The sequence below is a fragment of the Lemur catta genome, chromosome 6 (genome assembly GCF_020740605.2).
Source record: "Lemur catta isolate mLemCat1 chromosome 6, mLemCat1.pri, whole genome shotgun sequence".
Classification (NCBI taxonomy): Eukaryota; Metazoa; Chordata; class Mammalia; order Primates; family Lemuridae; genus Lemur; species Lemur catta.
In genome coordinates this window covers 54,041,645-54,069,524 of record NC_059133.1, presented here as the reverse complement: position 1 = coordinate 54,069,524, position 27,880 = coordinate 54,041,645, and the positions used below count along the sequence as shown (strand labels likewise).

Sequence of the window (27,880 nt, the reverse complement as noted above, 5' to 3'; positions counted from 1 at the left end):
ATCATTGTTAATTACCTTTCAGAACATGACTTGATTTAAAAAAAATATTTTTATTTGTATTGTTTTCTGCCAGCAGAAATATCATATATTTTTTGCAATGGCCAAGAGGAGGGACCCTGAATCTACTCATCTCTTTTCCTATGAAGGTATAAAATTCTGGGTTGAGAGAGAAGCTGGATTTAAGGGTTCCCGGTAGATCGCCTCACATGAGGCCTCAAGGAAAAAACTAGGACTCTGGTGTCATGGATGATTTTCTGGAATTCAGTTAGGAACACATAGGGATGGAGGGAGTTTTGGAGGGAATCCCGCTGCAGGTTACATCATAGTTTTTGAGACAGAAGGTGAGATTTCTTCTTCCTGTCTTAGCTTGTGTGTGCCCTTTGAGAGCATTCCAGTGGCAAACCTTGTTCCCTAAACTTGATCATCCTTAGATCCTCCTCTCAGCAATGTCAAAGCTTGGGAGAAAATTAAGTCTTTGTTCAGTTTACTACTGTCCATTTCATATACTCTAATACTCATATTGTAGAGAAAAAACAATGTGCAAGAAATGTAGTGACGTGCCTAAGGCCTTTCTCCATGTATGCAGCTTGTGACAGCTTCAAGATGTGGACTCCAGGTCTCTCAGTCTGGGCTTCTTTCCCATGCACCACGTTGCCTTTCTCCTACTGAGTTCAGGGGTTTGGAAGGCCAAGGAGCAGGGGCTGGATGTTGAAGGCAGTGCAACTTCCTGCAAGAAGAGGTGGGAATTAGGCTCTTCGAGGAAGCTGCTGCTGTCAGAGCGTGTGCTGTTGTGGTGCCAAAGCCTGCAATGGCAATGGAAGAGAAACACATCATACACTTTTGAAACAACTTTGGGTACTGAGATTGGTAGGAGCTCATGTACTCCACCTGTGGAAATGCTTCTCACTGCTGTAAGTAATATTTAAAGCTATTAGCAGCAGCAGCAGAGTTGAGATTCCTGGAAGGGTTCATCTCTTATTCTTTAATGCATATAAAAGTATGCTTTTATACTTAAAGGTATATTCTTTTACACTTATAAAAATATATATCTATACTTTTATTTTTAATCTTTTATGTTCTTTTGCATGAATTGCTGAGCACTGTTGGAGAATATCGCCAAACCCCCATCAATTCATGTTCCTCACCTTGAACTGAGCCTAACATTATTCACATATTCAGATATCATATTTCTATTAATAAATGTTTCTCTTGTCCTGTCTCCATAATGGGATTCTCAAATCTTTCCTGTGCTCTCCTGCCTCACACTTTTTAGTGATGATTCCCACAGGAAAAAGAGAGAATCCTATAGGCAGAAATTTCCTTGACTTCCTCTCCAGATGACCAATATAACCATATTCACGCCTATCATTTTTCCTTTCTTCTAATCTCAAAGATCTGTAACACTACTTTATGGCTGCATCCTCAAAAAGTGCTTTGTATCTCAACTCATCCTAGTTCTCCAGTGACCCCACACCCTTCCCTTTCGAACCATGGCCTCTCCCATTCTACTGATTCTTTCCCTTCAGGAAATATTGACTGTATATGTAAACTTTCCCCATCCTGGGGGAGGGCAGGTGGGAAAACACTCCCTAGAGTGTCTTCATCCCTTTATCTACCTTCTTTTCATCATTTTCTATTCACTTTTTGTACTAATATTTTAAAGCCCCATCACACAAATAAAAATACTCTTATCAAGATTAGTAATCATTATCTAGTTGCAAATACAATGATATCTTTGCATTCTCCTTCCAACTGGATATTTTATGGCATATGTTACTGAAGACTACACCTTCTTTCTTGAGACAAACGTCACTTGGCTTTTATTTACAACTTTCTTTTTCCAATCAATATAGCTGCTCCTTTACGGATATCTTCTCCTTGATCAATCCTTAAATATTAATGTTTCTAAGGGTTTCTTGTTGACCTGTTTCTGATTCTGCATATCTTCTCTGGGTGAACTACCTGTTCTCATGTTTTCACCTATTATAAGTAAGCCTTGAACTCCAGAAATCTCTCTTCTTATTATATATCCAGCTGACTTATGGAGTGCTATGGTTTTAGTGCCTGCTCCAAACCTCCTGTTAAAGTTTAATTGCCATTGTGACAGTATTAAAAGGTAGGGCCTTAGAGAGGTAATTAGGATTAGATAAGATCATCAGGGTGGGCCCCATGAGGGGACTGATAGCTTTATAAAAAAAAGAGAAGAGAGATCTGAAATGGCATGTTCTTGCTCTCTCGCCATGTGATGTCCTCTGTCATGTTACGATGCAGTAAGAAAACCCTCACCAGTTGCGGTTTCTCAACCTTGGACTTGCCAGCCTTCAGAACTGTAAGAAATAAATTTATTTTTTAAATAAATTACCCAGTCAATGGTATTCTGTTATAGCAATAGAATACAGACTAAGACACGAACTTCTTTATTTTAGTATTTCATAAGTAACTCAAACTTAACCATGTCCAAATCTGAACTCATCAAGTTGTTCTAAACTTGAAAATAGGCAAACGAGATAAGGAGATATTCTTTCAGTACAGTGTTAGTCTTGACTTTCTATTTACAGGGCAATTTTACAACTCTGCAGGGGCAGAGCTTACCTTACAGGTTTATGTTGAGTAATGATGCAAATAATTTTTGTCCAGTGGAACCAATAATCCCAGAGATACAGTTTATGGCGTCATTGAATATTAACCAGTTTTGTGTCTAACTTGGCAATCTATTAAGTTGTCTATGTATATAAACCAGCTTCTCAAATACTCTTTGGACCAGTTTAAACATATTGCTGGTACCTTTATTAATTAATGAGTTAAATAAAACCTTTGAACATGTTTATCTTATGTTTGCGTGAGAGTCATTATCTTGCCTTTTTGAAAATTATACTTTAAATATTTGCTTTCCAACTTGTTACTCCTCCTGTACTTCATTTTTAATAAAAAGACATTAATATCCACTTAGTTGCCCAAGAAAAAACCTGGACGTTGCCCTATGTTTCTTTTCCTCATCCCTTTTTACTTCCCCAAACACAAGTCTAATTGGTCCTAGGCTTAACCATTTTACCTCCTAAATATCTCAAAATCCCACTTTTCCTCCCCTCCATTCCCAGTGCTCTCACCTTATTTCTGACCATGACATTTCTCCATTTCTCCTTGGATTTCTGTGGTAAATTCCTATTTTCCTTACTTCACTGGCCCCCTACTCAACCTATCTGTCATACCTCTGCCAGAATGATCTTTCTAAAAGACAATTCTAATCATAACACTTTCTTCGTAATTTTTTCAATGGCTTCCTATCTTTTTAGACTAAATCAAAACACTTGACATAACATAAAAGATTTTACTTTATAATCTCATTTCTATCTATCTTTCTTATTCTCACATTTGATCTTTCTACTATCCTTTTTCTCCCACTAGGCACAAGCATAGTTTCTGAAGATATTATGATATTTCATTTCTCTCTGCCTAGAATATGAATATCCTGCTTCTTTTTCTACTTCCCCAACCACCCTTCCTCCATTCAACCTTTACTCATCTGCCCAGACTCGTCTTCTCCGTATCCTTGCCAACATATATCTTTTTTTACAAAAAAAAAAAAAAAATAATAATGTCATCATCTGGGAAATTAATTTCTGTGTCTCCATGGCATTTGATAAAAAGTAATTGTTGATTTCCCTGTAACTTCTTACACTAAACTATGAGCTCAAAGTCTCCTGTGAACATTCCTGCTTAATCCATATAACACTCCTTTTGCTGGTGAGTTTATAAGAAGGCAAGCAAAATCCAGTGGTGACAAAGGTAGTGGGGCATTGCTACTTAGCTCAAAGAGCCAGGGCACCCAGTTAATGAAGGTCAGATTCAAGTGTAGGTAGTGAGGTTTGCTCCAATCCACAGTGTCAGCCTGAACTTCTGCTCAACTGGGGCTGTGTGCTCTGATGGAAAGAGAATTGACGTGGAAATCAGGAGACCTGGGTTCTAGTCCTGGCTCTGATGCTCACTAACTAGTTGCATGATCCTGTTAAATTATTTTCCTTCTCTGAGTCTTTTTGAGTATAAAATGGATTTATCCCTCTATATGATTATACGACATATGAGGTAATATCTCTGAAAGTGCTGTATAGTATAACGGCTAGCAGGTCTTTGTACCAGGAGGGCTGTGTAAGGTCGTGTGGATGGAGCCAGTGCCTTTGCTCTGCACATCTCCAGAAGCAATACTTACATTTCTATGTGAGTGTTGATACCTGAAGTTGTGTGGCTTGACAACCTTGGAAATAGTCTCGGTGATCCATTTGAACTACCAGTCAGAAAATGGGCATTATGCAATGCAGATAGCTTAGCTTGTCTTTCTGCCTCCCACAGCCAAAATAACAAGACAATACAGATAACAGGGAGGCTGAGGAAGAGAAGACACAGTAGTGCTTCCTTATCTGTGGTTTTGCTTGTCACTGTTTCAGTTACCTGTGATCACCCATGGTCTAAAAATAGTAAATGAAAAATTCCAGAAATAATGGCCTTTATCAAAAAGTCCCAAAACAATAAATTTTGGTGTGGATGTGGAGAGATAGAAACACTCCTACACTGCTGCTGGGACCGCAAACTAGTACAACCTCTGTGGAAAGTAATATGGAAATACCTCAAAGAGCTATAGGTAGAACTACCATTTGATCCAGCAATCCCATTACTGGGCATCTACCCAAAGGAACAAAAGACAATCTATAAAAAAGACATCTGCACTAGAATGTTTATAGCGCACAATTCACAATCGCAAAGAGGTGGAAACAACCCAAGTGCCCATCAATACATGAGTGGATTAATAAAATGTGGTATATGTATACCATGGAGTTCTACTAAGCCACAAAATCAATAGTGATCTAGCACCTCTTGTATTATCCTGGATAGAGCTGGAGCCCTTTCTACTAAGTGAAGTATCACAAGAATGGAAAAACAAGCACCACATGTACTCACCATCAAATTGGTATTAACTGACCAACACTTATGTGTACATATAGTAGTAACATTTATCAGGTGTCAGGCAGATGGGAGGGGGAGGCGGGGATGGCTATATTCACACCTAATGGGTGCAATGTGCACTGTCTGGGAGATGGACATGCTTGAAGCTCTGACTTGGGTGGGGCAAAGGCAATATATGTAACCTAAATATTTGTACTCCCATAATATGCTAAAATAAAAAAAAATGGAAAAAGAAAAAAGAAAAAAAAAAAGAATTTCCCCCTTCTGTATTTATCACACAGGCTTTAATATTGGCAGTACTGAGCTGTTTTCATAGCTATGTCCCCTTCTTGTGATCTCTTAAAGGATGACACAGGAGTGGGTTGAGACAAGTGGGTTGAAAGAGGAGTTGGTTTATAGCTTTGTGAAAAGATGATTAAACAAATGCATAGACCTTTGTAAAGAATTAATCACTGTGATCCCTTGCCTTAGCTAAAGACTCTGTCAGTGAAGAAGAGATCTATTCTTCAAGGTAATAGAAGAATACAAATCTTTTTGTATCTACAAAGATCTACAAAATCTTTTCCTGATTTACCTGAGAGACTGTGTGTATTTAATTCCTAAAGTTATGGTATTTTATTGAATTTGGTAAACCATCTTTTGTAAGACTCATAATTATTTTTAATTATTTTACATTCCACTTAAGGAGGCAAAAAAAAAAAAAAAAAGGACAACTAAACTGGTTGACATCACCAATTTTAAGACATGTAAAAATGTGGCAAAATATGTGCTTTAGAACCAATAAAATTCAGCATTTCTGACCATAATCTCTCCTATTGCAATGCCACCAGTGGCAGAAAATGGAATCTAGGTACGTACCTGAAATGTGTGACTCCTAACAATACTTTTTCCCTAGCAATTCAATTCTAATATTTTTAAATACTAACCTTTGGTAAAAGTTGGGACCAGTTTGTGAGAAAAACTGGTGTTCTGGGCATTGCATAGATTGCCTAGAAAGGTATAACCATATAGAGCCTGCACATAGCCTGTGCTTCGGACATCTTGATATTTTCTTGTGCAAGGCTGACATCTGCTGGACAAATAAAACTTATGCAAAACTTTGCATTTTAGAGTAAATTCAAATCTTGGCAAGGAAACCTAGCTGTGAAGTATATGCCTTACCTTTTCTATTTGAATTTGATGAGTCTAGAAGTGAATTTTCTTTTCAAATTTTGAATTCCATGGCTGAGTTTGAATGAGCTTTAGAATGAGAGCTTATTTTCATTAAGTCTTTAAAAAGGTGAAGAATAAAGCCCTTTAATTAAACTGGTTGTTCTTAATCCTCACAGTGGAACCAGAGTCATTGTCTGTGAGAGACTGTAAAGATGGCTACAGTAGCCCTTCCACCCCACATGACTTTTTACAATGTGACTTTTTGCCATCTCATAAAAAAGGAGAGTCAGTTTTCCTTCCCTTTGAATCTAGGTTGGCTCTGTGACTTGCTTTGACCAATACTGTGTAGCAGAGGGAAGGTTGTGCAATTTCCAGTATATCCTTAAAAAGAGGCATTGAAACTTTGGTTTCTGCTAAATTTCCATGTAAGAAAGACTGGATATTAAAGAATGACATGTCCCGTGGAGAGAGAACCCAGATGACTTTCAGCTCCAAGATCCCAGACATGTTGGGTGAGCGCCTACTTTTGACCTTTCTAACCAGCCACCAGCAAATGCAGCGGCATACATGAACACAGCTGAGTCAAGCAACAGATCCTACTAGTCAACCCAGAAAACAATGAGAAACAATAAATAATTCCTTTGAGCTACTACATTTTGGGTGGTTGTTATGCTGCAATTAGGTAACTAATACATAAGGAAAGCTTTAAAACAAGAACAAACACCAATGTCAGGTCTTGACCTCTGAAATTTGTATTTAATCCTATTGGGTGGATTCCAGGAAATAGTTATTTTTAAAAAGCTCACAGGATTGCTTTTTTAAAACATTTAATGCTCACGATTACCTTTACTAAAATTCAGTAGCACCAGCAACATCATTATTGTTGTTTTAATATGTTACATTACCTTTACATACTCCCTATAAGGTGTTGAAACTTTATGTAAATGTATAGTTCATATACAAGTATATGTGAATATACGAGGTCTGTCTGCAAAGTATCTAGCCATATAATACGAAAAATAAAGACATTTGTTGAAGAAGATAAAAGAAACATTGTACATAGGACAAAGATACTTTGAAGGCAAAGTAGGCACCTTGGGATTTTACACACCACACAGCAACTCTTAACCTAACCCATACACATTCAGCATTCTCAGGTGTTCTGCTTGCTGCAGGCCTTCCAGAACATGGATCACTTTCAACGGATTCTTGACCACCTTTGATGCATTTGTGCCACTCTTTTATTTGTGCTGCACTCATTGCATCATCCCCCAAAGCCTTCTGAATCATCCGAATGGTTTCTGGAGAGCAATGTTCAAGCTTAAAGCACAATTTGATGCAGATTCGTTGCTCAACTCGCTCAGTCATTTTCAATGTGACAGCCACACTGTATACATGTTTTTGGCACTTTTCCCTCAGAGTTACACCTGAGCTATGTTTTTCTTCAACCAAAACTTGTCTCTTTCTGAGACAATCTGGTGACCAGTGTCTCTAGTCAGTCATCTTGCCTCCCTCCTCTGAGAGTCTGCATTTCTAACAAAATCCAGGTGATGCTAATGCTGCTGGTCTAGACTACACTTTGAATATTAGGGTTCTGCAGAATTTCTCCTATAACAGCAGTTCTCAGACTGTGAGCACCAGACTGGCAGCATCAACATCACCTGAGAACTTGTAAGAAATGCAGATTCTTGGGCCCTATTCAGACCTACTTGATTGGAAACTCTGGGAGTCATTTTATTTTAACAAGCCCTCCAAGTAATTGTGATGCATGTCAGAGCACCATTGGTCTAGAGAAGTATTTCCCAGCCATAATAGAATCACCTGGGGAGCTTAAAAAAATCAGTCACTGGTTACCATGCCATACCAAATAAATCAGAATCATAGGATATGGGACACTTTATCATGGATATTTTTTTTAAAAAATCTCCCCAGGTAATTATATTGTGCACCCAGGTTTAAGAACCACTGTCTGAGAGACGGGCCCACTTACTTCATGAATCTTGGCCAGCAAATGTCTGGTAGCAGTGGGGATGTCTGGGTCTGCTGGGCCAGAGGCTCTGCTCCTCTTCACTGTTGCTTTGCACCTGTAAACAAGATCCCACAGAACTCAGTCAGGGCCAGTGGGGCAGTGGGCAAGGAAAGATGCATGGTGGCAGATAGCTGCAGGGGAAGGAGGGTGAGTGTACTTGGGAGACCTGGCCTCTTCAGTTGTGTCAGGGACCCAATAGCGAGAAAGGCAGAAGCCGACATGCAGCTCCACATTCCATGACAGGTGACACACATGCCAATGATATTGCAAATAATCACATCTCCTTGTGGCAGGGATTAGGAAGCTTTTTCGAGAGATCCCAACACTCGACAGCAGTACCTTCCATAGACCCAGGCAAGAGGAGTCCTGAGTTTTAGAGGGTCCACACAGTAAAGAGTTGGTGGATTCAGAGGATGTGCCCACCTGGGCCCTTTAATGTCGCCTCTAGAGTATGCCCTATTACTCAGAATCACAAAATCTGCTGGTCAAATGGCCCCAAGCCTGTTGCAGGGACTTGCATTGGTTTTGCCTGATGTCTGTTCTGCTGAGGGCTGAGCTCTCCACTAGTGTATGCAGCCCTGGGCCTGAATGGTGACCAATGGATGGCTGCCTGTGTGGGTTGGAGCTTGTGGCATTTGGATATGCAGGCTGGGGTGCCCACACATGGCTGTGCAAGATCCCTTATGGCATAGGACAGATCTGGGCATGGGAAGAGAAGGGGACAGAGAAAAGCTATAGATTCTTGCCCAGAGCTGGGGAGTGCCTCTGCCCACACTGCCATGTTCTACCACAGAAATCCTAAGTGTCTGAGAATTCTAGATGGACCCTGCCCTTCTAGGTCTTTATGATTACATATTTGTCAAGGGCTGGAGAAAACATTTTATTTAACGGCATTTAGCTTTGTGTAAAACTGACTTCCATTTGTAATCTTTTGAGGACCCCTGCAAATAGTAAGGGCGGATGTGCTTAATGAGAACCTTCAATGGAGATCAGATCAGGTAAGCAGTACAAAAGCAGCTCTGAAAACTTGACTGCTTTTAAGGAACTAGGACCATTTCTCTTTGTGCCTCTATAGTAATCTACTACCAAAAGTTTCTGAATTTATTTCAAAAAGTGATGTATCTGGTGAGGACAGGGAGCCTGGATTTCCTTTGCCCAGTGGTCCTAACTCTTCACCATCTGGGTGAGAATCTATAGCTTTTCTCTGCCAGCTTTTCCATCACTTCTAACCCACTCACCTCCTCCAAGTCAAAAGTGTCTTGCAGCTGCTGGGTTAAAGATTGATGCAGCTCTGGTCTGTCTATGCTCTGCTTCCACTTCTGCTGGATGATGGACAGGTCCAATGACTTAACCTTCCTGCCCATGGGATTCTTCTGAAACAGGCTCTTTCTTGCTCTGCTCTTTCTTTTCCAGAAAGTCTCATCCTTGGCTGAATGGGCTTCCTTATTGGTGGCCTGTAGACTCCACAGCTCTCTTCTTACCTGTGCAGAGTCTACGCTCCACTGTGGATCTGCTCTGGGCAGAGAACGTATGTAATGGGGTATCTTGGAGTTAGAATTCAGAGTTTGTGATGATGGTAGCACTGTGGACATCCCCTGCTGTGTTTCCTCTTTAGAGCAGAGGACACAGGGACAGGAAGAAGTGGGCAGATTTGTACCCCTTAAAGGGGGCATAGGATCTTCCTGTTGGCCTTGCCCCAAATCAGAGTCTTCCTGGAGGATGAGCTTCTCACCTCTCACTTTGTCCATTACTTCCCACACCACTTGGTCCAAACTGTTCCTTTTGGGAGTGTTGTAGGGTGGTGATAGCCGACCTCGGGGACATGTATACAGGCACATCTTGGAGATGGCTTTCCGGAGACGCTCTCTGGGAGAGTGGGGTTCAGGCTCTGGGGCCAGAATCCTGATGGATGGCACATCAGTTGGGTTGTAATTCCATAACATGTGGGATGGTGTGAACTTTTGGACAGGTGTCTTAGACACATAGGAGTAGAGACAGAAGAAGGCATCAGCAGTAACAGCCAGTGTCTGTACCTGCTTAAACCTGCCTGGGTACAAGGGTTGAAGATGGTGAGTCTGGGGCTCATTAGCAAATTGCCTTTTAGATTTCTCCCTTCAAAAGCCTCCCCAAAGCTCAACATTCAGAGAGAAGCTGACAATTTCCCTACTAGTATTTCTCCCATTTAGATTTTTGACACCCAGGGACCCCTTTCTTGACTTTCTTGACTTCTTGACTCCCCATCCCAAGTAGGTATTTCAACTTGGAAATAAAAAACAGTAATAAGATTTAAAGACATTGTTCTGTTTTGACTCAGCTAAAGGGGAGAAGACCTGAAGGAAGCACTAGGTCTGAGGTCCCCTGAAGATTGTTTCTTTAAGAGAAAGAAGCGACTTCAGCATTCTCCATCGTCACTGAAGACAACAGAAGAGGAAATAGACACAAGAGACAAAGGGTCAAGTGACGCTAAGTGAGAGAAAGTGGGATGTGGAGCCACTGAACCCTGCTGTGACGCGCCAGAGAAATAGAGCAGGTGTTTGTGGTAACACTCACTGGCCAGCATGAGGCAGGGGTCCTCCATCTCGATCCTCCGCACCTGAGCCTTCAGGAAGAGCTGGAAGTCAATGCCCTTGGCCTGAGAGGGGGTGGTGAAGAATCGGGCAGGGATCCGAGAAGTGTCTTTGTGGTCCTCTTGGCCAAAGCCCAGACTGAAGAGGACATCTTCTGCATCTTCTTGCACCTTGTCCAGAATCTCTGAGATGCTGAAAAGAGTGAGTTTCCATAAACAGGTGACAATGTTGAGACATATGTTAATACAGAACTAAAACTGTCAAGAGATCAAAATTCCTTTCTGGCCATTTCTCTACCTTGCACTGTGAAAAGCTTTTGAAAAAAGCTCTCACTTCTCTGAACTTAAATGCTCTGTCTGAAACATGGGAATTATAGCCCTAGTTATAAAAACCGAAATAAAATTGTAGCACAGTACTTTGAACTACTTATTGTAGATAAATAAAAATTGAAGTAAATATGAAAGGGTTTTGAAAAGTGAAAAGCAGTATAAATGCAAAGAAATTCTGCGGTTGTGTTATTAACTACTCAGTTTCCACTTGCATTTGCTGTGGTATATCTGCCTTTTGCCAGGTGCTTTGCAACTTGCCGACCGACTTGTGCTTGAGTGGGACAACTAAGCAGTAAGTGTGGAAGGAACATGGAATCCTGAAGGTAAACATTTTTATTCTCACCCTGAAGGTAAAAATTAGTCAATACGTACATTCAAAAGCTGGTTTCGAGAGGTACACTAGCTGTTCCGTTCCCTGCGTCAGTGGACTATCGGTTCCATTTTCCATTGCCTCTCATCTTCCTCACCCTGCCACCCTGCCGAAATGAGTACCTACCTCGAACTAGTCTTGTTGGTTCCCCCAGTCATGCTGCTGGAAGCCAAACTACAGCCGAGATCCAGTAGCTGGCAAGGCCTGCCTGTCTCGAGGAAACTCCTATAGAGATCAAAGCGGATGTCATACAAATCATTATCCAGTCTGCACCCTGGCTTCAAGGCGTCCCTGCTGGGCATATTCACCCTCTGCTGGTACCTTTGAACCACCTACAGAGGAAACACAGTCTATGCCCTCATTGCTGGTTGGAAAATCTCACTCTCTATTGTGAATCTTTAGCTTTTTGTTTTTACTCTCATTGACTCTGAAACCTACCCCACTGCACTCTGGAAGGAGACATCATTCATCCTGGCTGAACCTAACACTTACCTGGAGAAGAGTTTGCCATTGGCGGCCAGCAGTGTGGCTGGACAAGGAGTAGAAAGACAAAGAACAAGTTAGAAGAGAAAATGAAAATCACTGGAGTTGCTCCTCTGAACTTAAAATACAGCCTCCTCCATTTCCAACTGCCATAGGGTAGTTGAACTCCATGAATTCTGCTCTTAAATGGGGTCTCAAGATTACCAAGTATAGCCCTGGAATAGGGACAGATATGGCAGAGAACAACTGGCCTTGTGCCTCTGAACTTTTGGCACATGACTGGTGTCTAGGCAAGAGCCCCTCTGTCCCGAGGAGGGTAGAGCCATCCAGCCCTTCAGGCCTGTGCTCCTGCCACACCACAGCCTTTACAGGCCCAGGAGACACTGGTAGGTTGCTGTGCCTGCACCCTTCATGGAAGCCCTTATCCTCCTGCAGTGTAGTCTCTTTCTTATGCCCAGTACTCAGACTTCTTTGGGCTTTCTATACAGAAACAGTCTCAAATGTGTCTGGGTAACAAATGTTATGGTAATTTTATATGTTACCACCTTCCCAGGGGCTAAAGGAAAATTCCAGTGGTGGATCAGTGGAAGTTGCCATAGGTTGTTGAGAAAGTGTTTCTGGGCATCTGATGCTTTCTGTGTTTTACATTAGATCATAATGAGACTGCTGTTTTCCTATAGATAAGATCCCAGGGATGGGCTGTTTCTTTCTGAAGTTTTCCTCTTCCATCCTAGCCTTCATTTGTCAAATGTATATCTTCTTCCCTCAGCCCAGTCTCAGAGAACTGTGCCACTCACCCTCTGCTCCGAGGGTCAAGTCATCTTCAAAGCTGGTCCCGTGGCTGGAGCACTCTGTCAAATAAGCAGGCGAAGGTCACAGAAAATCAGACTGGAAAATACACACGAACATCTCCACATGCCCCTGAACAACCACACAATCATACTAGACATCCATGTTTGCCAAAACTACCCCCAGCTATACATATACTGCCTCTGAAATCACATTTATGTTTTAGGAATCACACATATATCACACTCACCTATAGCTAACCTGTCCTCATGTCACATAGCCATGTATACAATCCTCTGCCAAATAGTAAACCCATGGGAGTGTGTACTCACACACACAAATACACACACATAAACAGAGACATTTTTTAAAGTTCTGTTCCCATAGCAGTGGTTGCTATAATAGCCGAGCAACCACTAGCAGATGATAAGCTTAGAATATCTGTAGGCTCTGAGCCAGCACTTTTCTTCTGGATTTTCTGGGTAGCCTTGTGACCACTAAAGGGTGTTCTGCAGACAGTTTAAAAACACTCTTATGCATATGGACGTGCACATGCATAAACACTTACACACACACACACACACACACACACACACACACACACACTCACACACACCTGTATCATTCTCCAGGTAGAAGAACAACAGAAGAACAGAGCCTATACTCACCATTGTAGATCGACTGTCCTGATTCCTCAGAAAGTCCTTCTTCAGAGTATCTAAAACCCCAAGACAATCTTATAGATTGAAGTCACTACATTTTCCAACGGGCTTTTCATCAGATATCTCCCACATGTTCATATTATTTTCCAGTGGGAGTCAGTAGTATTTAATTTGCTTACATATTGGAGAAAACTAAGAGAGAGTGGTTACTTCACTGACAAATTCATAGAGGTAGTCAGGGGAGCGGGACTGGAATGTACCATACTTCAGATCATGCTACTGGTGTCCTGGTCACATCATCTAAATAAAGTCAGCTTAACAATGATTCTTTGGTCTTTAGGTAAAACAGAAAAGAAACAGTATAGAAGCAAAACTGGGGAAATACATTTATAGAAACAGGGGTGTGGGTGCCATAATTTCTAAACATCTAGGTTTTCTTAAAATTTTTAGGAGGTCACCTTATCTACCCACATCCCCTTTCTTCTCTCTGCACCATGTTCTTCCTAAATATCATGTCTTTCAGGAAACAGCAGAAATTGCATTCTGGTTAGAGATATTTTTAAAATTTGAGATTTGGTCTTATCAAACATTTACCATCTCCACCAGAAGAACAAACGGAAATCAGCATAAATGGCAGTGAGAGACAACTCAGTTTTATAAACAAAGAATAAATTTTCTCTGGCCAAAACAGGTGAGTGAAGTATTCTGCGAAAAAGCTTTGAACTGGGACCAGGACATCTTCATTCCAGTCCTGGCTCACTGTGGCTCTTAGTTCTCAAATACAATGTACAGGGATTTGGATCCCTAGATACTATCATTATCTAAGTCCACCTTGAGCAGTGATGTGTTGTGAATTTTGTAGTGATGACTCTCCTAAAAGTTTTTAAATGGAAATTGTACATGATGCTCTAAATGTAATCTCAAGTGAAGGCTGTAGGGGAGAAGGGTTGGTAAAGTGAGTTAGCAAGGAAATTGAATTGCATCCGTTGGTGCTGGTCCTAAAGGAGCCTTCTCCTTTATCTGTCTCCAGTGATTCAGATAATTCTCAGGCTACTGGAATATCACTTCATGAAATGTTTAGCAATGGGAGTAGGCTTATTAATTGAACATCTGTAGATAAAATTGTGCCTAAATTTTACAAAATAAATGATCACATATATAGATATCTTTTGCTGGTGCCTTCCTTTCAATGATGAAAACATCAACCTTGTTTCCCAAAATCTAAATTTTTATATGTCCTAATGAAAAAAAATGGTACACTAAGGTTTATTATAAAATGTGAAATGATACCCAAGCTAATTAAGAATGGGAAACTCTGATAATACAACTAGAACTACAAATATATACTTCTGTACCTAATATATAATCATACAAAATACGTTATAATACTATGAACATGTTTATATATTTTAAAATGTTAATAGAAATTAATATTTATTATTACTGATAAAAATACTATGATAACTAATATAGGCAACTACTAGAATATTGGGATTTACTATTACATTTAATGCTTGTGTTGTAGCTACACAGTAATGCAACTATGAAGGCCTACTGTTACTAGAAGTACTATTAAAACATACTATTCCACTTCTAGGTTGTACCTAATGCAAATGCCTGTATATGTTCCCTAAAAGAAATGCTAGTTATGATAATCCAGATAGAGAAGCCCAACCCTAGATCTCCATTTATTATAGAATGGAAAAATTGTATGATAATTGTACAATTTAATACTACATGACAATAAAAAAAAGAATGACCTGCTGCATGCAAAGACATGGATGAACATCACAAACATAATACTAAGCAAAAGAAATGCACATAAAACACTCCATATTGTATGATTCTGTTTATATAAAGTTCAGAGGAATCCCAAACTTCATTATGATGCTGCAAGTCAAGGTATTGGTTACTCTTGGAAGCAGATGTATTTAATACTCATTTATTTTTCAGTAAGTATATTTTATACTTAAATACAATTTATATTAATTAATTAATTTTTTTTTTGAGACAGAGTCTCGCTCTGTTGCCTGGGCTAGAATGCCGTGGCATCAGCTTAGCTCACAGCAACCTCAAACTCCTGGGCTCAAGGGATCCTTGTGCCCCAGCCTCCCCAGTAGCTGGGACTACAGGCATGCGCCACCATGCCCGGCTAATTTTTTCTATATATATTTTCAGTTGTCCATATAATTTCTTTCCATTTTCAGTAGAGACGGGGTCTCTCTCTTGCCCAGGCTGGTCTCGAACTCCTGAGCTCAAACGATCCACCTGCCTCGGCCTCCCAGAGTGCTAGGATTACAGGCGTGAGCCACCATGCCTGGCCTAGAATGGGTTTATTTATGTCAGTTAATACACGAGTTTAGATTAAAGACTATATAAAGCTTGAGGCATTCTTAGAAGGAAAATAAGGAGCAGGCAGGAGTGATACATTCTGAGTATTCATTGTCACACAAATAATTAGGCTTAAATAGCTCACTGAAGCCTTCCATTTGTGTCTGGGTGGACTGAGCACCAAACGGTATAGGCTGGTGCTGTGGAGTCTCATAATTTAAAGTGTTTCTGAGGAAAGAGATGATGCCCTGCCCTGAAGTGCTGCTCCAGTTCTCTATTACTTTGAATGACTGTGGTAAGCCCTGAGCCCCTCCTGCATTCTGCAGTAGAAACAAACAACACAGTGATGAATTGCACTTCAGTGAGAATGATGAAGTTTCTAACTCCTCTTCTTTTGTTACACAATGTAACACTCCAGTCTAAATGGGAAAGCAGCAGATAGGGGTCTGGAACTGAGCCCAGCCATTCCCCGTAGATGTGGATTTCCATCCATTCTTAGATTCAGACCAGATCCAGCATATATTCCCAGACCTCTAGTCTAACTTAGCCTCAGCTTGGAGTTGCACTTGATGCACGACTCTATCAACTCACCCCAAACACCTTCAATGCCCCTGCCAACACCATCTCAACCTCACTTCTAATTCAAGCCTGGTTCCCCTAGATCTGTGCCTGTTAGCATGTCCAGCCACCAGCCACACCCAATCCCACTGCCTGCCCAGCACTTACCCACAGTCCTGCAGCCAGTCTTCAATCTTATTGATCGGATTCCCTAGAAAAGTCAGACACCAGATCACTGTGAGAACTGAAGGAAACCAGACCTCCTCCCTGCAACGGATGCCATTCTACAAGTTTATTCTTATATAAGTTACACCATGAATCTTTCTTCCCCCATAAAACTTTTCTTTAAGATATGAGAAGAATACACCCATATACAATATAAAAAATAATGGATATTTCTTTTCTCTCTCCCTCTTTTCTCCCTTCCTCCCAGGAACCTGGAAAGTCTCCAAGATGTCAGGCCCCTGTTCTCTTTTCCCTAAGTTTTGGGAATAGGGTGATCTTTCTCCTTTGGGAAAAAAAAGCGTCCAATCTTGTGCTTGTGCTTTTTGTTACCTACCGAATAAGCAAGGATGGCTTTATTTCTATAAGAATTTTTGTTTTCCTCCTATGTCTGTGGTCCCTATTGAACCTCAGAGAAGCTCTGAGAAGAGTGTGGGAAAGGTCCTACTGCTTCATTGGACAAGTGCGTCTTGGAGAGATGAGTGACTCTCAAAGGTCGTGCAACTTGCTAGTGACAGCCTTGTGGCCAGAGCCCAGGCATCCAGCTTGAGGACAGTCTTGTTACACAGACAGCATAGAAACACCGCAAGCATTCATAGGGAGTCCCTAGTCTAGGGTTCTTACAGAAACTTCTCAGGATGGCACAAAAATATGCCCCTTTCTTTTTCTTAATCTTATGCCTGTCCCTTTCTCACATAATTCGTGTCTTGTATTACTTTTGCCTCTTCCCCTAAACTCATTTAAAACAGTCAAAATGAGCCTCCCTGAGGGCCTAGCCCAAACAAGGGCCCCACTGTCTACACTCTGTACTCCGCAGACCTGTGCCTGCCGTCGCATTCTACAAGACAACGTAAGACGTCTGTCTGATGTCTAACAGTCTCTTACCTTCTTGGAAAACGTCATCCAGGCTGGAAGGCTCAGGATCCGTGACATCCTGCAGGGCGGCTGCAGCCTCCTCTTCCAGGACCTGGGTCTGCCAGTTGCGGCTCTGACGGAGCCAGGCCCGCCGTTTCTCCCAGGACGTGGGGCTTAGCACAGAGGCCTCCATGGCCCAGCTCAGACTCAGGGCCTCCTGCCGCAGTAATGCTGTTCTGAGAGTTGAAAGAAATGATTGATTCTCTTTCATCCTCTGCTCAGAAACCCACTCAGGGTGGGCCCCCTCATCCCCCACCGAGTCTTCTTGTCTCTGCACAAAGCAGCTTGACCTCTCTGCCCACTTAGGAGCTAGGAGGAGATGCCTAGCCCATCTCTGTCTTCTCCCCTAAAAAGGAAATGCTCTGAAAAATCTAAACACCACAGCAAGTCTTTAAAATCAGTAAGTCCAAAAGCTTCAAACATTACATGATTTAAAGGACATTGAGAAAGCCCTTCTGATTTAAAGAATCTCTACTTCTCATGGCAGCTGAAATGCTATATTAGAAAACATTTCTCCTTAATCCTTAAGAGATTTTTGTCTCCCAGAATTTTCCATTACAACTACAATGTATTTAAATGTACAATTTATAAAATTCACTTTATTTTATCCTCATCAAGGTATATGAAAAAGTTTAGGATCTCAAAGGTTAAACAGCTTTTCTAAGGTCCCACAGCCAGAATGTCACTTCAGTTACAGTAATTTCAGGTTCTGTTTGGTTTTTGTCTTGATTTGCTTTGTTTTCTGTTTTATGTATTAGGGATCTACATAGAATTTCTCAGAAAAAAAAATCTAATGATAAAAATAAAAATAAGGAAACTGCCTTAAGCAATTAGCAGCCAGCACCTTCAAGATGATCACTTTCCAATTTGTCAACTCGTGTTTCTACATCAGTTAATAACTCAGTTCATCAATACAATTACTGATCCTATAGATTTATATTCCATTTAATACTATCTAAACAACACCTCTGTATGCTTCCAAAAGTATATAATGGTGGCACTAGGCATATACTAGGCACATATTCAAAGAGGAACCAAGGGGAAGAATCATTCAATTGTCCAGATAGAGCTTAAAAAGGCTTGAGGTTAATGTCTGTTCATTGCTCATACTTTGCCCTGCTGCCCCTTCCCTGCTGGCCACACCCACATCCCACCGCGCTGAGTGAGTAGGAGTGACGCTAGGTCTCTCACTGTCTTATCCCTCTACTCCCTCGAGCTGCCATAAAAGCCTTCATCTTCAGAGCTACACTTTTAACTGTCATAATAAGAGGAAATAAAAAGAAAAAAAAATAAGAAGAGTGCCAGTTTCCAGAGACTTTTGTTCTTCTAACACTTAAAAACAAAACCATTAGTGAGTCATTCAACAATTTAGGCACTAAAATAGCTATTTTTAAAAAGAACATCCTGAACATAAAGTGCATTCCTAGGGCAATAAAATTGTTTTAGATGCCTCTGCTTGCAACAGACAAAACATCCACAGAAAAATAATACATATTTACTGTTGTCTGATATAAACTCTCTTACTGCAGCCCAGTCCAAGACATATTTTTCTCCCAGGCAAGACAGCCGTTAGCACTATGAAACTTTGCTTGTTAACCCTGGCACTTGGCCCTTTGTCCACTGCTTGTTTCTTTTAGGGGAAATTAAATCATTGAATTAAGCTTGTGTCCTAAAGAAGCCACAAAGAGGGGTAGCAGAGTGACTTGCTGTCCTTCGGGTAGAGCTGTTGTGACGTGATAAAAGAGGAGACAGAGCTGCCACTAGAAAGAACTTAGAAGTGTCTAGAATGCCTTGATCAGAGTTTGTTTACCTAGTCCTGTGCTCCAAAATATTTAATAGGTTGGTTCCAATCAGCCCAGAGAAGAAAATATTGAAGGCTGACTTGCCTATTGTCTTTAATTCCCGAAGGAAATGGGCCTTGCCTAAGTCACAAGGAATTTTCAACTCACAACATAAGAGCGTATTTTTGTGGTTAGGAGAACTCAAAAGGAAGGCAGTAGGGCAGTAGGGCAGGAGGGCAGGAGGGCAGGAGGGCTGGAAGGAAGAAAGGGAGGAAGGGAGGGAGGGAAGGAGGGAGGGAGGGAGGGAAAAATATCTGGTTCCCACACTTCACTCTGTCACTTATTAATGGTATAATCTTGGAAAATTCAACCACTTCTGCTGGTCTCAGTTTGTCAATGAGGACATTACAGCCCTAAATTTGATGCTTCTAGTACTGCAAACTTCTGGATGTGCCATAGAGCTGTGTCCCCATAATGCCTAGCACAGGGAGCCAGAATCTCACTAACTGAGGTGCCAGTAGAGGGTTTCAATGTCCTCTGTGATATGAATCTATTTTATATTCCTCCCACAACTTTGAAAATATATCACAGCCATGTGGGCTAATTTCCTCTCCAGCCCCTGAAAGTGCTTTCCTCCTTTTTAGCCTCATGTTTTCTCATACTCTTCTCCCCACTCTCGTCCCCTCCTCTCCTTCAGTCTTTGTCACACTTAACCTGCAAAGTCCAGCTCTTCACCAACTTCCTCTGTGAATCCGGGCCTGGCTTCTGCAGCCTACCTTGATCACTTTCACTGACGTTCTTCCCTGCTTGACTTTTTTCTTCTTAGTCCTTATCACTGACATACTTTATATTTTAATTATTTACCTAATTTCTTGTTTAGGTTAGATGAGAATATAGGCTCCAAGAGGACAGAGATTTTTGTGTGGAATGTCACTGCTGTGTTTCTAATGCCTAAAACAAAATCTAACAATTGTAATCCCTTAACGAATGCTTATTGTCTAAATACACGAAATGTTTAGTAGGCGACTATTCCTAACAGGAACCCCGTGCCTTACAGAGCCATCGCAGACCAACGCATGCAGGGAGATCAGCCTCAACACTGTAATAATCAGCACATAATATGTGCTTGCTAAGCAAGTAAAAATGTGTTAGGCTGAAAATTGGAGAAAAGAGAGAGGGTTATTCTATGACTTGTTTTTACTCTAGGAGTTCCTATAATTGAGCGCAGAAGTAGTAGTTTCCTAACTATTCCTATTAGCTGTCTGTCTCTGTGTCCTTATGTGCAGGAGTTTTACTTGATGTAAGTACCTGAAGGAAAATGGCTATAAAAACAGAATCCTCAATGCTTAAGCGTTCCAAAGAAGGCTTACAAATAAATGGCTATTATAGTTATGGCAACAAAAAGGCTAGGCAAGTTAAGTGTTCATTGAGAATGACAGCCACTTTCTGGGCAATTTGGGTGAAAATGGAATAATTTCTTTAGGTGGAAAAACAATGGGGCTTAGTGCAGTGGCTCACACCTGTAATCTTAGCATTTTAGGAGGCTGAGGTGGAAGGATTGCTTGAACCTAGGAATTTGAGGTTGCAGTGAGCTTTCATGATGCCACTACACTCTAGCCTTGGTGACAGTGCAAGACCTTGTCTCCAAAAAAGAAAAAAGAAAAAGAATAAAAAAGCAGCAATGATTTCAAGTATGAGAGAAAAGATAAGGTAGATCTAAGCCAATCTTGACAACTGTGGCATACTGGAAATGGGACTGGGGAATTGAAGAAATTAATTTTCCCCAACCTCTCCCACACTTGGGTTGTAGAGATCTTTTCATGGGTTGTTACGTGGGAATGCTATAAGCACAGCAATATTAGCAGGCAGGGAGAAACAGAAGTGTCTGGTTAGTGGTAACAGAAGGAAGCTGTACTGCCAGGAGATAAGAAACTGGGTATTTTTTGTGGAAATCTGCAGGAAGCAGCAAATGATTATCAGACAAGTACATCAGCAGTGAGTGTGTTAGAGAGAATTGAAGGATGGGTGCACACACATGTCAAGATAGCAGCTTTGTAGATCTTGGGGCTCCTTGCAATAGAGAGAAAGGTATGGAGATATTTCCTTCGAATGAGTTATACAGAAACATAGGCCTATAACACAATGGAGTTTGATGCTGTGAAAAGAATACTGCCTAGAAATCAGGAGACTTGGATATTCTTCTAAACTTTTTGTCCAATTAATTGACTTTTGGCAAGTCAGTTAGGTTTTTTATTTGGGCATCACTTCATCACTTTTATCTTCTAGAAAATGAATTGGTGGGACTCAATGTCGTATAAATTTACCTTCAATGCCAATGTTTATGAATTTATTTTTATACCTTTTAGCTGCGTTTGAAATATGTATGGGAATAGTACCTGTAAAAGAAAATGCATTTATATAGTTTTCCCCATGGAAATTAGAAAATAGTCCTGTGGTCTCTGGAGTTACTTCCCATTTAGCAAATTCCATTTCAAACGAACACTGACTTACCGAGTTCCTGGACTTGCAGCTTTCACTGATCCAGGAATGTGGTGAGCCTGGACGAGGGGGGCTGTGAAGGAACCGAGTGAGGAGTCTGTCAGGTGTTGCTCTTCGCCCCAGCACTGCTTGAGATGTTCTGCTTCTTTGCTTGAGCTTACGGTTTCGTCCACCTTCCTCTCCACCTACACAAATTCTATCTATCTACCCTTTAAAGGCCTACTCAAGTCATCTCCTTTCTCTGACCCATCTCTGCTAACGATCACACACACCTGCACATATTCGACAAGAGAGTAAACGGCTACCCTCTTGCCACTATGCACCCCTCCTTGTACTTTGTCCCCTAAACCCCATCACGGAACATAGCACTGGGCTTTTCAAAAGAAGCGGCTCAGCAAATGCTGTACCCGCAGAGGAGCAAGAATCACCTTGGTGCTGGAAAATTATTATCCCAACTCGTATATGTCATAGGACAGGTGCTCCTGCCTTTCCTCGTGGCCTTAGATCCTGATGAATCTATTTTGCACAGCTTGTAGTGAAGGAGAAAAATGCTTGGGGCATAGTTTCTCCAGTCCTCTGTTGATATAACATAGGGGTCACCCCAGTCTGACTAAATTTATGAAGCTTAAATTATCAAATTGTCCTATCATTAAATTTTTTTCCCAGAGTTTTTCATTCCAAGTTTTCATTCATTTCTTAGTAAAAAGTTCCTTCTGTAATCTGACCACCATCTTTCTTGATACTGGTTTGTATTATATAACTTAATTTATCCCCTATGAGGATGGAAGTCTGAAGCCTACATATATTTTTTTTCTCTAATTTTTCTGCTAATCCAACAAAAACTCCACACTGGTGCTATTGCTTCTTGCCTGAATCACCCCAAAGCTTTATTTGCACCCTCTGCCACCACTTCCAGCCCTTTATCCTTTGTTTTTCCCTACATTTCTCTGGAGGTTCATTCGCTAAATCCTTCTCCACAATCTGTTAAGAGTTTTGGAATCTGACCACAACCAAGTAGAGTAGGAGAGAATTCTTGTTCTGAGGATGTCATAGTTAAAAGCAGAAATTGCAGCAGATAGGATTCAGGCGAGATAAGAGAAATCTTCTCTAGTGGTTTAAGATTAGGGACTTGCTTAAGAGTTGTGAAATGAGTATCTTCCAACAAAAATTACCATCAGAAGCTGTAGCTGTAGTGGTAGCAGAAAATCTTTAAGCGTATGTCATTATTACTACACTGAGAACATCACCTACTTCTGGTCTCTGTTTTCTAAGGGAGGCAGTCAGACATTCACTACACATTGACATGGGCGAGTCAGAGCAATAGGTACTCGTAATAACTGATACGTATAGAGTAACATATTTATCCATAAAACCTTCCTGTAAACTACTCCACTTAATCATGACAACCACTTTTGAGCTAATTATTGTTTCTTGACACTGAGAGATACATGACTTGTTCAAATTTACATGTTTAGGACTTTGTAGTGTTGAGATTTAAACTCAAGTTGGTCTCACTCCATGTTTTTTTTTTAATTGGAGAGAAAGCATACAAATTGATTAACAAGCATACAGGGGGCAAGGGAAAACCCCAGAGTGATTGCTCAGCCCCCCATGGAGTGTAGAAACTTATGTACCATCTTATGGAGGTCTGGATCGTGGCAAAACATTTTGTGGTTACAAAACAGGCTGTAAGAAGGGGAGAAGAGGAGGCCTGGCTAGCAAATGTGGTCCTTTTATGTAGAGGAAATCTCATAGGTAGCAGCCCTGCAAGAGAATAGATGTTCTAAGAGAAGAAGAAAATAGCCTAATATCGCCATCCAAGTATCGGCAGTAAATGTAATTTGGGATAAAGGAAAAGAGAGACAGGTTTAGTAATTCTCAATTTTATATGCTCTTTAAACTCTCCATCTTATAGTCTAGTTTAGAAAAGAGGCAGCATAAGCCCTATATAATATATACTTGGTTTTGTGACAGTCTTAGTGAAGGGAGCATTGCTTTGTTTGTGTTACTAGCATGGTTTTCTTTTTTGACTCCAACTAGGTGACTATGAAGCAGTTTAGCCTTCCTTAGGCTTCAGAGTGGTTTTTTTTTTCCCCACAAGGGCCCAACTAGGTTCTAGTTGAGAGGGGAAAATCTGCCTGGGATTCCACATTACTCTCAGACTGTGGTGGCATTCAGGACATTTAACCATGGTTATGGGGCAGCACAGAGCAATCAGAGCTGACACCAGTCACAGCCCCGTGGCTGGTGTGGCACTGAATTTTCGGGACTAGTCTGGGGAATCTTGTGGGAAAAGCTGAGAGAGTTGGATGGGTGATAAGCACTTAGAAGGCTTGGAACAATGGATTTTTATTATAATTTACTATAGAGATATTTTAATATTTTCATAAGCATAAGCCAAATATCAATTCTGCTTACAGATACTTCACCATGGGAATATTTTTAAGGAGTCCAGTAAGGATGGTCAATGCATCTTTTTCTTTAAAGTCCAGAGTTTTATTTTGAAACTCATAAGAAGGAAAAATCGTAGAAAGAGCTTGGGGCTTGGAATCAGAATAAGCCTTGTTTGGAATCAGTCATGTCTACTTACTGTGTATATGTCCTTGGTAAAATTATTAATATTCACCTCCTCTATACCTGAGTTTCTTCATATGCAAAACAGATGATGAACCAAACTTCTTGTGTCATTGGGGGTTATGGCCAGGTAATGTATATTAAGTCCCTGGTGTATTAAGGAGGTGCTTAATACATGATAGGCATAATTACTATTAATCTGCCCTCAATCTAAGCTGCTCACTAGAGTTGGAACATTTTAAGGAATAAGGAAAGAAGGAAGATGGTGAAAGAGGAAAGTTGCTGTTAAGCAGAGATGAAAAATAAGCAATGAAAGTCCTTCATTCTTACCTAATGCCCCAAGGGATCAGAGAGATCATCTAATATTGGTCACTCACTTTGTAGTTGAGGAAACCAGAGAGAGAGAGAGAAAGAGGCTTGTCTGGGGTCACAAAGAATATTAGTGGATGTAAATGGGACTTGAACTCACAAGTTCTGAGTCCCAGATGTGTGCTTTCTTCCTTTATATCGTACAGCCTTTCTCTTACCGCTCTTGGTTTCCAAGGCCCAGCCACAGGTTTGTCTTCAGGGCTCTGGGTTTCCTTCTAGGGACATGTATCAGATAGACTTCTCTTCTTTTCTGTCTGTATTGTACCTACGCCCCAAACAATGCCTGAGAATTGGGTCTGAGAGTGAGAACCAGCGTGGGAGGAGAAAAAAAGGAAATGAGGTTTCCATGATGTGGCCCACAAGACTTCTGCATCCACAGCCAAGATGCACATTGCTACCACTGCAAAGGGCTGTGGGAAATCCCAGAACCACTAACATTTCTGTGTTTGCGGACTGGACAAACTCCACCTCAAGCCAGGTGGACTGTCCCCCATTCTCCATACCCGAAACCTGCAACAGGCTTTCACCCTCCTTCATAGATTAGAAATGTCTTCTTAGCTTCTAACCCTCTTTCATGTCACTGCAGTGTGGAAGATCATCAGAACAAAAAGTACCCTGGGTATAACGTTTGAGCATTCCGAGACTTCTGTCATCTAAGGGAGCATTTCCAGAACTTTTATTGTCTATTTCAGGGAAAAGGGAGGATGTTATTTGGTAAATAATAGCAAGAAAAATGCCAATTAATCAGTAGAACTTCTTTTCCCTGCCTTTTCTATATCCTCCCTCTCACAAAAATGTTTAGCTGAATAAATACTGAAAGAAGACCGTCTAAGGCTTCCTTTTCCCTCCTTCTCTTTCTTCTTTACATCTACTTTCATGATGTGGATGAGTTTCATGGACAGCTGCAGGAAACATTAAAGTTGCGCATTTGGAAAAAAGTAATCTTGTGTTCTCAATGCTGGAAGACATCAAATGTTTTCATTTGGAAGGACAAGAAAGGCATTAAGAATGAGAAACAGCAGTTCATCTGGGTTGGTTTACAGATGGTTTCATCTAGAGATAACAGGAAGAGTAAGCAGATTTCTTGACCATTGAGTTAGCTCCATGAATTCATATCTTTAATCCTTCAGTTCTATTTCATTGGTAATGAGGCTCTTTCCCTCATGTACTCATTTTTATTCTTTCCCCCTTTTAATTCTCAATATCTACACACATTCTTCTTCTCCTCCCTCTGCTCATTTGATTGAATTCTATTCTCAATCCAAAATCCGTGCTTCAGCTATGCTGATTAGGTGTGGGTGTGGCAGGGCACAGAGTATTGTCAGTACTGGAACACCCACTTTGGTCTTGTCCCCTTAGGCAGAAAACAGAAAAATTGTCAAATGGAAATAAATGTTTGATCTCTTTCCCTTACTGTAACTCAGAGTGAACCTTGTGAGTCATGTTATAGGCTGATATCAAACTTCCTTTTCATTCTCTATTAGAATCCAAATCATAAACCTTGAACTGAAAATGCCCGTATTAGGCTTCCATGGCCCCTACACAAGGCTTAATCACAGGATTCCATCTTAACTTTCAGACGACCAAAAGAGTTATGAGAACATGTTATCAGTAGGGTTGTAAATAGTTTCTAAACTCTCTGGGGTGCATGTGAATAAGAATCGTGTGTGTGTTAGGTCTCTTTCTATCCTTCTGTTATATCTCCAGCTTGTTATTTCTGATAATATTCTCAGTAGAGATAGACAATACACCTGGCTTCCCCTCTTCTACTAATGCTTCATGTTGCAAGAGAATCACACTAGATCTTATGTCTAACCACTCAGGCTGAGCAACTGTTGAGTCTGAAGCTTGGACACACAAGGTGAAAGCCTCCGACCTCCAAGCTCCTATCCTAGGCACTGCTCTGCACTGTCTAAAAAGTCCCCTTCCCTTCCTACTCAGAGCCATTTGTGGTAGACAGAGTCACTAGTACTTCCCAGGGTATCTCTTCTAAATCTTCACAGTATTGTCAGACCACTTCTGTGGAACTCTCTTATCTTGTCCTCGCTCTGCCCTGGGGACCCACCTCTTCTCCCCCACCCACTGGTGAGCTCTGCAGCATAGCAGAGCTACGGGAAAGCCCCAGTGTAGAGGATCTTTCTACTCCTCCACCCTCCCCAAAACTCATGTAGGTGGTGACTCGCTCAGCCTGGCTACCACTGAGACAAGGGGTGCTGGAGGAGCACAGATACACCCAGTATGATGTAGGTCACTGAGAGGTCAACATGTCCATCTTCCCATCTCTGAGATGTGAAACCTGTAAACCAATCCTGACAGGTGATTATCTAGCTTGAGCCTCCCAGCTAATTTGGCCTGGCATCGTTCAATTGTGTAAATCTTCCCTCATAGCTGACCCCGATGTATCTTACTGCAGTTTATGGCAACAACTTTCTTCTACAGCTTTTGAAGAAAGAGGTCATACCCACAGAAAGCAAAATTGATTTAGGCCAGGTATTCCCAACAGTTGGAGCTATGGACACTAAAAGAGGACTTGCGATGAAGCTGGGAAACTTTTTCCTTGAGAACTTTTCCAAGTGATAATTAGATTGAAATTGCAGCAACAATGAGTTCAGCAAGACACAGACAGAAACTTCTCAGGTGACAAAGGTAAATTCCTAAATATTTATTCAAATCATCAAAGGATGACTTTTGCGACCTTAGCAAGATTACCTACCTCTCTGGCACTAGGGAAGAGAAAACAAAGAAACAAAAGGGGCCTCCTCCTTCCGATAGGTGCAATGATGTATGTTTTTAAGGTTGAAGTCCGGAGGGTGGGAGATTTTCTCCTGATTTTTGCCTTTACTTGGCAGCCTGATTCTTCTCTGACCGGTTTCCTTCTCTCTCCTAGCGTCACCCTAAATCAGTAGAGCCTTAAAACTGGGGTAAAATTCGTACTTACCTGTCGAGGCAAAGCAGTTCTCAAGGCTGGGCGGAGGCCCTCCCAGGTGTGGAGACAGAGGGGAGGGCAGCGAGAAAGGATCATGTTGTGGATTGCGCCTTTCTCTCTGTCCTCATTCAACTGCCTGCTCAAAAGGGGAAACGGAAATGAGAACACACACGCACACATCCACACGCAGACACTGTCCCCACCTCCAACCTCAGCCACATCCTCTGCTCCTGCTCAGGAGGCTGACTAAGAACAAAGCATCTGCAGTCACCGGGCTCACGACTAGGGAGCCCTTCCCGTCCCAGAGCCGCCTCAGTCTTTCCAAAACAACAGGAGATCTTTTCCTATTAAGGGAAAGCTACAGT

At 41.3% G+C, this 27,880-nt stretch overlaps 1 protein-coding gene across 4 annotated transcripts; it reads right to left on the bottom strand.

Moving 5' to 3' along the window:
- Positions 1–34: 34 nt before the first annotated feature.
- Positions 35–27,670, bottom strand: TESPA1 (thymocyte expressed, positive selection associated 1). 4 transcript variants are annotated; one of them, XM_045553742.1, is made up of 13 exons: positions 27,528–27,670; positions 21,659–21,719; positions 17,337–17,542; positions 16,398–16,440; positions 13,347–13,396; positions 12,687–12,740; positions 11,899–11,935; positions 11,533–11,631; positions 10,691–10,899; positions 9,379–10,187; positions 8,102–8,195; positions 2,287–2,327; positions 35–727 (listed from the first exon to the last, which is right to left on the bottom strand). In XM_045553742.1, exons 3-11 carry the CDS (start codon positions 17,497–17,499, stop codon positions 8,103–8,105), a joined length of 1,557 nt encoding a protein of 518 aa, XP_045409698.1. In that variant the 5' UTR covers positions 17,500–17,542; positions 21,659–21,719; positions 27,528–27,670; the 3' UTR covers positions 35–727; positions 2,287–2,327; position 8,102. The 4 variants fall into 4 exon arrangements, with proteins under 4 accessions (XP_045409698.1, XP_045409694.1, XP_045409696.1 ...); XM_045553738.1 differs by lacking the exon at positions 2,287–2,327 and having other exon boundaries at positions 35–803; XM_045553740.1 differs by lacking the exon at positions 2,287–2,327.
- Positions 27,671–27,880: the final 210 nt, after the last annotated feature.

Coding starts and splice junctions, on each gene's coding strand:
- TESPA1 (XM_045553742.1), bottom strand. CDS start 17,499: ATGGAGGCCTCTGTGCTAAGCCCCACGTCCTGGGAGAAACGGCGGGCC. Junction 11,632..11,898: donor AATGGCAAACTCTTCTCCAG/GTAAGTGTTAGG, acceptor TGATCTCTATAG/GAGTTTCCTCGAGACAGGCA. Junction 10,188..10,690: donor CCCCTGCCTCATGCTGGCCA/GTGAGTGTTACC, acceptor CCTTGTACCCAG/GCAGGTTTAAGCAGGTACAG.